Raw genomic sequence first — 10,388 nt, 5'->3', positions numbered from 1 at the left:
TGGACCTTGAGAATATTATGCTAAGTGAAATAAGTCAGAGAAAGACAAATACTATGATTTTAGTCATATGTGGAATCTTTAAAAAATAAATAAATAAATGTACAAATAAAACAAGACAAAACTCTTGGTACAGAGAACAGATTGGTGGTTACTAGAGGGAAAGGGGGTTGGGGTGGACAAAAGGAATGAGGGGGTCAATTGTATGGTGATAGATAGTAACTAGACTTTGGGGGTGATCACTTTGTAGTATACAAACATGTCGAATTATAATGTTGTACACCTGAAACTCATATATATTTTTAAAAGACAAGAGATAGCAAATGTTGGCAAAAATGTGGAGATAAGGGAACCCTCGAGCACTGTTGGTGGGAATGTAAACTGGTATAGCCATTTTGGAAAACAGTATAGAGGTTTCTCAAAAAATGAAAATTAGAAATACCTTGTGATCCAGCAATCCCATTTATAGGTATATATCCAAAGGAAACTAAATCAGTATCTCAGAGAATTACTGTATACTCATGTTCATTGCAGCATTATTGACAGTAGTCAAGATATGAAAACATCAACACTTTAAGAGGATAAAGTGTGGTCCATATACAATGGAATACTATGCAGCCATAAAAAAGAGGGAAATCCTGCCATTTATGACAACATGGATGAACCTGGGGACATTATATCAAGTGAATAAAGCCAGACACAGACAAATACTGTAGTATCTCACACATGAAATCTCAAAAAGTCAAACTCATAGAATCAGAAAGTAAAGTCATGGTTGTCAGGAGTTTAGGTGGTGGGGGAAATGGGGAGATGCTGATCAAAGCAAACAAACTTTCAGTTAGAAGATCAGTAAGTTCTGAGGATCTAATGTATAGCATGGTGACCCTAGCTAATACTGCTGTGTTATACACCTGAAGTTTGCTGGGATGGTAAATCTTACTCTCACCACACACATACAGAAAATGATGACTATTTTAGGTAATGAATGTGTTAATTAACTTGATGGTGGTAATCATTTTACAATGCATACATACCTCAGATCATCACATGTTATTCCTTGACCATATACAACTTTTATTTGTTAATTATACCTCAATAAATCTGGGAAGGAAAAGGTCATGAAGAATGGTTGTGAGGGGCTGGATATGTTCATTTTCTTGGATGTGATGATGATTTCATGAAAGTTTATGTGTCAAAACTTATCAAACTGTACACTTTCGCATTTGTAGTTTTATATCATTTATTTCTCAATAAAGACATTTTTAAAATAGTGACAATTATTTTTAAAAATGTCCTTGATAGAATATTGTATAGCTTTTAAAAGTACTAGTTAAAGAGTTTATAATGACACAGAAAATACTTAGGATATCTAGCAAGTTATAAAAGCAGGATACCTAAATACAAGTATTAAGTTGACACTATGCAAAACAAAATTTTAAACAATAAACTCAGATAAATAAAACTTGCTTAAGAAACATGCAAGTTATCTCTGTGAGGTGGGGCTCAACTATAACTTTTCTTTCCCTGTAATTTTTAATATTTTACAAATTTTCTAAAATTGGCATTTAATTTTTGTTGTAACATAAAAACCAAACAAAAATTTATTTATTTAAAATCGAAAATGCATATGGTCCTCAGGTCTCCATTAATACTTTTGGAAAACCTAGGGATGGGGGAGCAGTGACTTGTCAAAAGCAGAAGCTGTCGAACAGGAAATAGCTGTCAGTTTTTCCCTCACATAAGCAGTGCCGACTGAGCTGCCTCAGGGGAGAGCAGTGTAGCATATCTGCCTGGAGAAGGGCATACCCCAGACCTGACAGCTCTGTACAGGACCCGGTGCCCAGCCTTCCCTTTCTGCTCTCTGACAGTCAACGTCCAGCCCTGCCACCAAGCCTCCTTATCTAGCCATGAAGCCTCTTCTCATTGTGTTCGTCTTTCTCATCTTTTGGGACCCAGCACTGGCAGGTAAAATGGGAATCTTCCTGGGGAAGTGGAGGCGGGGGGGTGTCCTTTGTCTAGAAGAGAAATTCAACTAAGCAAACCTTTAAATGTCCTCCCACCATGGACCCTTTAATTTTCCAAGTGGAAAAAACATCGACTGCTTCAAAGTCAGCAAGGCCTGAGCTTGAACCTTGGCTCTCCGACTTGCTAGCTGTGTAGCTTTAGCCAAAGTCTGAGCTTCTCTGAACCTTATTTTCTTGACTTAAAAAAGGGAAATAATAATATTAACCTTGGAGTCCTGCAAGGATTAAATGAACTATGTATGGAATAAATCTGTGCATAAAACACGTACAGTACTTGGCTTATGAGCGCTATCATTATATTTTTATTAGTAATACCTTATCCTGTTTTGCCACTATTTTGTCTCTAATTCAGGGACATATCTAGGCATAATAGTCAAAACCAACAAAGTGATAACTCTTTGTTAAGATTGCTAATATGCTGAAATTGCTTATGGTAAAATTACTATTTGTAGATTCCTTAGGTACATGGTGAAACAGATTTGGAACTGCTTATTCCAAGAGAATTAATGAGCTTTATGTGATACAAGAAATGTCTGATTAGATGAAATAATAGCTAGTGAGACTTGAGGAAGAACACTGACTGGCCTCATGTTCTAGCTTGACTATATCCATTACCAACTTTAGAAATCTCATCTTGAATCAATCCAAATCCATATGTTATAAGGTCCTATTTAATTTCTTATCCTCCCTGAAGTATTCTCTAGGCAAATGAATCAGATTTTCAGATCATGTGACTCAACAGGCTGGATTTAAGAATTCATAGGATCCAGGCCTCTTGAAATTGTTGATGGGACCAGTTCCACTATGGCTTATGGCAATGGATTCATGGTCTCTAGACAGTCAACAAACAACTATATACACTCTACAATATTCCTTCTAGTGTCTTATACATTCCCATAGCTTATCAATTCCATAGGAATTTCTTATCTCGTGTACAGACTATTATACTTCATCTTCTTTGGCTCCATCTTGTGAGCTAAGCACCCCTGATCCCTTCTTTTTTCCTATAGGACAATTATCCTCCAGAGCATGATGACTTGGATAGGGTATGTGTTGACTCAGAATACCCACAGATGGACAAATATTGGCACTCTTGTTTTTTTAACACCCTCTTACATTTAAACATAAAGAAACATTTATATTTTGATGATTCTGTGGAGTAGCATGTCTACAAAATTGTAAGTGCAGCTCAGATGCCTTGGCTCCAATAAGACATCCCAGATCTTCAGAATTAATTTCCTTCTCCTCCATACTCACACCATGCCATGTTGCAAATGTTTCACTGGATTTGTCATGGTTTCTCCTCTCTCACAGATATTTTGTATTTCTTCTGCTTTTGTCTAGACTGAAAATTCTTTACAATCAAGGTCTATATCATACTCCAATCTGTACCCCAAGAGTTCGGAAAGAATAATAATTAAATAATGAGTTACTGACTACATACATAAGTAACTTGGTTGTTTAGGGTTTGTTAACTAACCAATTTGGGCAAACTTCCAAGTTGCTAATTGTCTTAGTCAGCTCAGACTACTGTAACAAACTATCAGAGACTGTTTAAATAAAACTTATTTTCTTATAGTTCTGGAGGCTGGACAGTCCAAGATCAACTGCAGATCGATCCAATTTCTAATGAGCTATCTTCGTGGCTTATAGACAGCCATCTTCCTTTTCTGTCTTCCACCAACAAGGCCATCAATCCTATTAATTTAGGCCCCCAATTCTAATGCATTGAGGCCTCACTCTTAGGATCTTATTTAACTTTATTTACCTCCTAAAGTCCCTGTCTCCAAATACAGTGACACTGAAGATTAGGATTTCAACATGTGAATTGAGAGGAGAGGGAGAACAACACGACTCAATCCATAGCACTAGTTAATTCTTTTCAGTCAATCGATTCGATCAGAATCAACTGATTCAAACAGAATTGATCATTATGACCTAGTCTCCTTGGAATTCAGTGTGATAAAAATGAAAGAACTCATCATTTTGTAGTCCAAAAAGGCCTATAAGTGAATTATCCTTCCATTCGTTTTCTTCTCAGGCTTAAATCCAATATCATCAGAAATGCACAAGAAGTGCTATGGAAATGGTATCTGCAGACTTGAGTGCTATACAAGTGAAATGTTAGTTGGCTACTGCATGTTTAAGCTGGAGTGCTGTGTCAAAGGAAACCCTGATCCCTGACCTGAGAAGCCAGTGAGTGCCAATTAACTTAAAGGTCCATGATCACCCCCCATCCTTCACATAGAGAAAGAATTTAGATTAAATTGTGACACTGTGATATGCCCATAACTGTGGGTTCTTAGCATTTTTTATAAGGCTTCAGATTCTTATAATTTTTTTTATTTTAAGAGCTGAGCTGCAGCCTTTCTAAGAACAGCTAAGCTTCTCAAGAAAACACCAGACACACAGACCAATAGGACAGAATTGAGAGCGCAGAAATAAACCCCCGTATGTATGTGCAAATAATTTTCAACAAAAGAGCCAAAAACATACAATGGAGAAAGGAAAGCCTCTTCAATAAATGGTGCTGGGAAAATTGGAAAGTCACATGCAAAAAAATGAAACTAGACTGCTATCAAAATTAACTCAAAATGGATCAAAGACCTGAATATAACACCTAAAACAATAAATGGCATAAAGGAAACATAGGTACTTAGATTTAGAGAGGATTTTATTAATTCGGCTTCAAAGGCAAGGGAAGTGAAAGTAAAAATAAATGGATGAGACTATATCAAATTAAAAAGCTTCTGCACAACAAAAGAAATCATCAACAAAACAAAGAGGCAATCATCTGAACAGGAGAAGGTATTTGACTAATATCCAAAATATACAAAGACCTCATACAACTCAACAATAAAAATAAAAATCCAATTAAAAAGTGGACAGAGATGGAGTTTCCTCAAAAAACTAAGAATTGATCTACCATATGATCCAGCAATCCCTATATTGGGTGTTTATCCCAAAGATTTGAAAACCCATATCCGAAAAGATATTTGCACACCGATGTTCATAGCAGCATTATTCACAGTGGCCAGGACACGGAAGCAACTGAAGTGTCTTAGATAGATGATTGGCTAAAGAAGCTGTACATATATACAATGGAATATTACTCAGCCATAAGAAGAGATGAAATACTGCCATTTGCGACAACATGGATGGACCTCGAGATGATCATGTTAAGCAAAATAAGCCAGACAAAAAAAATTGAAAACCACATGTTATCATTTATATGTGGGATATAAACCTAAAAGCAACAAATGAACAGGACAAACAAACAGAGACTCATGGACATGGACTATAGACTAGTGGTTACCAGAGAACTATAGTAGTGGGAGGAGGGAGGAGGTAGACGGGGTAAAGAAAGTCAAATATAGGGTTTAGGGGGAGGGTGAAGTGGGTAAAGGAGATATATGGTAGCTGAAGAAAACTGGACTTTGGGTGGTAAGCACACAATTGAAAATTATGTAATTGTATTAACCAATGTTATCCCAATAAACTTAATTTAAAAAAAAAAAATGGACAGAGGACCTGAACAGACACTTCTTCCAAGAAGACATACAAATGTCCAACAGACACATAAAAAGTTGCTTAACTTCACTACCCTTCCAAACACTGTTCAGTCTTTGAGAAAATCTGGCATTGGTGTCTTTAGGGTGGAAGGTACTAAGAATGCAGTAGTGTGTCCTCCTCTCAGAGCCCAAACTGTGGAGTCATTAGGGTAGAAAGGTTAAAATAAAATGAGATTAGAGATGGCCTGGAATGGTGACTGTGGTTACTAAGTATCCGAAGTACAGAATGTATCAAGACAAGGACCAGGAAAACAATCATATTCTGAAGGGGGCAGGGAATCCTTATCTGAAGAGCACTGACTGAATCTTCTGGAACTATGGCCTCGTGACGTCCCAGGTAGCCGTAGGCTTGCTTCTTATTTTAGTCTTTCACTTTAAATGTAGGCTCTCTATACACACAGATAAACTAAACTTGAAAATACCCCAGCCTATGGATTATCTGAAGAGCTTCTCTTTCCAACTGGACGAGAGGACACTGTCAGAGAAGTGATCTCCAAAGCAGGGAAGAGAACCTGGGTTCTCGCTGCTGGAAGAATCAGAAACTGTCTGGAATCTGCATAAGTCTTGAATAGACAAAACTGCCCACCGTTCCAAGAAACCAAGTAAGATGGATAAACCAATACTATGCTTCAACTACCTTACTTTTCCACAAACCAAACAAACATTGACACTCATGGACCCTGTCAAGAAGTGAACTTGTCATTAACAATGGTAGCTACAACATGCTTTATTCTTTCGGCACAAAGCTTTCTGGAGTGATGTAAATGTCTGAGATCTTGATAAGGTTTAGATTACCTAGGTGTATGCATTTGTCAAAGCTCTTAGGATGGTACACTTAAGATCTTCACGTTTCATTGTATGTAAATTTTACTTTTAAAAATATATATAAAAAGAAACTATTGAGCTCTAATGATATCATTCTGAAGTATTTAGGGACAAGTATATTGATGTTTGTAAATTATTTTGAAATGCATCCAAAGAGTTAGATGGATTGGTGCATCTATTTTTCACATCTGTAAAATGAGTTCTTTGCGTGGAGTTGGAGGGCTGATATTGGCTTTTATCTATCGGCATAAGTTCAGTTATATGTGGAGAAAGAGACAAATGCAAGAGGGACAATTTCTGCAAAGATTCCTGGAAGAGGAGAGGGATACGGAGTCAATAGAATGGTAAGCATCTGCCTGAGTCCTGTGCAGAAAGAAATTGAAGGAAGTAGCAGTAAATGCTGTTTTTCATAAAGGACTCTGTAAGACCTCAGACCATGAGCAGCATTGATTCGATTCTTAGGTGATGAAATAATTACAGAACAGGATCATTTACCCTATCTCAGTATGCATCAGCATAAGGCTGTAGTCTTCAGGGAAGACTTCAAGGAAAGCAGCAATCCTTGAATATGGAGACATGGATATGAATAGGACAGCACCAACCACAATGGCAGCTATATAGGGAAGATCCCACTTTCCGGTTCTATTTCATAGTAGACACCAACACAGGGACCTAAACAAGAAAAGCCCAAAAGAGTGTTTAAGGAGGTCACAAAAGACACATCTAAGGTATCTCAGCAGTAAATAAGTGATTTGAGGTAGACAAAATGAGAAAGCACAACTCAGTATAATTATAACTTCATTGCTATTCAAAAGCCTGATAAAACTCATATATCACAGAAGGCTATTAAGTTAGAAAAATTAAGCCTAGCCTATTTTAATCTACTCTATTCCACAAATACTTATGGACCAAATGAGCTTGCAACAGCAAATGTTAAAAAGGAAAAAAAAAGTGCCCTGTTTACTGGTTGTAATAGATAAGGAAGGAACCACCTGTAGTACTTATTCTCCCCACTTGAGCAGGACACTCTCAGGATGGACGTAGCTGATGGCAGGACTGATGTTCATGACACTGAAACAGGACTTGACTATGTATATAATCACCTTTGTCTTCTTCTTGGAATTGCCAAAAGAGTCTAGTTCAATCTGAGAATGTAATCTGCACAGAATGGGTGCTTCAGCCATCACAGCAGCCAGTGTTTGTTTAAAGCTTTGATATTGTTCCCTTCCAGGAATTTGACCATCAGAAACAAATTTATTCTTTCTCTCCCTGTCTTATTGGAAGTACTTCTTTTCTCTTATTGGTTAATTCTTCCTGAAACCTAGTCAAAAAAGAAAGAGGCTGAGTCATTATTAACTTGAATGATTTATCTAGTTTACGAAGATGAAATTTAATAATATTTAAGAACTGAACCATTTTTATGGCCTGGTCACACTCAACAGTATAAAATTTCTCTAACCATGCATTGTAAACTATAACATACACCATATTTAAACTTAAATATTTTCGTTATGAATTTTACTTGATTATTTCCAATGTCAAATAACGAGTCTTCCTTCAAAGCTTCCCAGTTAGAAAAATATTAGAGAATCCCATAGGAAAAAAAAAATGGATGAAAGTCTTGAATAAGTACATCAAAAATAAGGCATCTAAATGGCCAATAAACATGTGAAAAAGTGTTAGCTTCATTAGTCATCAGAATTAACTACCATATGCCATCACTGTATATCCACCAGGATGGAAAAAGAGGCAGAAAATACTAATTGTGGAAAAGGGTATAAAGAACAAGAACTCTCAGATACTGTGAGTGGGAGTATAAATTGAAACAGCCAATTTTGAAAACAGTTTGGCAATATCTATTAAACTAAGTATCTGCATGGTCTATTACTAGCAATTCCACTCCTGGGTGTATATCCACAAAAATGTTTGCATGTAAGCCTCAAAAAACGTATGTACAAGAATGTTCATCTCAGTATTATTCATAAGAGCCCAAAATGGGAAACTCCGCCAATGATCATCTACACGAGAATATTCAAATAAATTGTGGCATACTCCCCAATGTAACACTATGCAACACTGAGAATGAAAAAACTACAGTCATACAAAAAATGAATAAACGTCATAAAAAATAATGTAGATTAGAAGAAGCCAGATGCAAAGGAGTACCTACGATATAATTCCATGTATATAAAATTCAAAAACTGGTGCCAGGAGTTATGGTATTAGAAATCAGGTGAGGGAATTAGCCTTTTCGGTCCTGACTGGATGTAGTGATATTATTTTCTTCACCTGGTTGCAGCTTTCGTGGGTGTGTTAAATTTGTGAAATTTATTAACATATTCATTTATGACGTGTACACTTTTCTGATTGTATGGCATACCTCAAAAAAGGTTTTAGGAAATGTTTGATAAGGGATAAATTAACAAAAAGAAAAATACTGAAGATGAGAAATTTAACCAAGAGATTATTCCCATAGGAGACACAATGAATGCTTTTCAATAAACAGAAACACAACAAACGCAGAAACACGGACGAGCTAAAACCATCATTTTAATAGGATGGGGCAACTGAGAAGGATCTGAGTCCTCCGAGAATATCAGCAGGACCTTCAGATACTCACAACTATGCTGCAACCTGTAAAGGTAAATCATTTTTGTTTATGCAGCACAGGCGTGCATGATCACAAAAAATATGATATTCTTCTTTTACTCCACATGATCTCTTGCAAAGACCTTTCGTTAGCCAACACGTAGCAAGGACTTTTCTTAGGTATGCACCCAGTCCACTTCTAACTGCCAACAGAAACAAAGGTAAATGCAGTATCTTGTAGTGTCACGGTATCACGGATAAATTAGACCGAAGTCTATACTTCAGAACTTTCTAATGGTAAATTGGACAGGATCGAAACGTCTCAGTCATGTTATAGCTGAATCCCCCTTTTCAGTTGTTCTTAAGTTGTTTTCCAGAGTCCCTGGTATAAGTCTTTAGTTCCCATGGTCTCCACTAACATGAATCACTAATTAACTATGCACGAGTGACCGGGCCCAGTAGATTCAGCTTGAGACAATTTGCAATGGAAGGAGCACTTAGACCTGGGAGCAGTCCCAAGAGTCAGCAGAGGCCCCATTCCAGGAGGCCTGCAGGGTCTGGGATAGTACCAAGGCAGTTTGAAATCATCACAGTGTCAGCCTTAAGGAACAATCACTGACCTAGCATTACATAAGCCCATGTTTCTGGTCCTGCATTCCCAATAACGTCTGTGTGACTTTTTGCCAAGTGTCTTACTACCTTCCCTGGCTTAAATATAGGATATGTGAAAGCATCCTATGGAATAATGAATGTGAAATGGTTTGAAATACCTGAAACACTAAATCTATTGCTAGTATTTTTCCTAACCTTAAGACCTGAGTGCCTCTGGAAGCTGAGGGGTAGGGGAGGAGGGGTAGGAAGGCAGTTCAAGAAGGTAAGGGTGGCTCGGCGTCACCCTACTGAATTATCCACTCTTTTGTGCTAGGCCTTGTCAGTCTGTCCACCCAGCAGGTCCACAGAACCATCTGTTGGAGCTTTGTGGTGTGAGAATAATCAATGTGGTATGACCAAAGGCCGCTGGCAAGCAAATGTGTCTGCTGTGCGCCCATTAGCCATGGGACACTTCTTGGAGGACAAAGGAGTCCAGTGGCAACACAGTGTAAAGTGTCCAGATGTCCTGCCACTCAAGACAGCAGCAGCAGTCTCAACACAACCCTCATCTGTACCTGTCTTTAGAATACTTAACATGTAGCCTTTAAGTAGTGCCTTATGAATATGAAGGTTTAGGGCCAAGGGTAAAAGCTTTCTGCAGATCCCAGCAAACCACAAGCAAAACAGTTTTTGAGAGCCTTCACTTTAGTAACTTAAGTGGATTCTTCTCTGTATTATCAAGGTGATGGCTTCTGTACAGAGAACATAAATTCTGACCCTCTAACTGATG

At 37.5% G+C, this 10,388-nt stretch overlaps 1 protein-coding gene across 1 annotated transcript; it reads left to right on the top strand.

Annotated features, from left to right (window-relative positions):
* The first annotated feature begins 1,904 nt into the window (after positions 1 to 1,904).
* On the top strand, positions 1,905 to 4,205 carry DEFB134 (defensin beta 134). Its single transcript, XM_011385728.1, has 2 exons — positions 1,905 to 1,962; positions 4,063 to 4,205. Exons 1-2 carry the CDS (start codon positions 1,905 to 1,907, stop codon positions 4,203 to 4,205), a joined length of 201 nt encoding a protein of 66 aa, XP_011384030.1.
* The last annotated feature ends 6,183 nt before the right edge of the window (positions 4,206 to 10,388 follow it).

The sequence above is a fragment of the Pteropus vampyrus genome, unplaced genomic scaffold, assembly GCF_000151845.1.
Source record: "Pteropus vampyrus isolate Shadow unplaced genomic scaffold, Pvam_2.0 Scaffold768, whole genome shotgun sequence".
Lineage (NCBI taxonomy): Eukaryota > Metazoa > Chordata > Mammalia > Chiroptera > Pteropodidae > Pteropus > Pteropus vampyrus.
Note: the sequence above shows the minus strand (reverse complement) of the source record. Positions and strands in the feature narration are given on the sequence as shown.

Coding starts and splice junctions, on each gene's coding strand:
- DEFB134 (XM_011385728.1), top strand. CDS start 1,905: ATGAAGCCTCTTCTCATTGTGTTCGTCTTTCTCATCTTTTGGGACCCA. Junction 1,963..4,062: donor TTGGGACCCAGCACTGGCAG/GTAAAATGGGAA, acceptor TTTTCTTCTCAG/GCTTAAATCCAATATCATCA.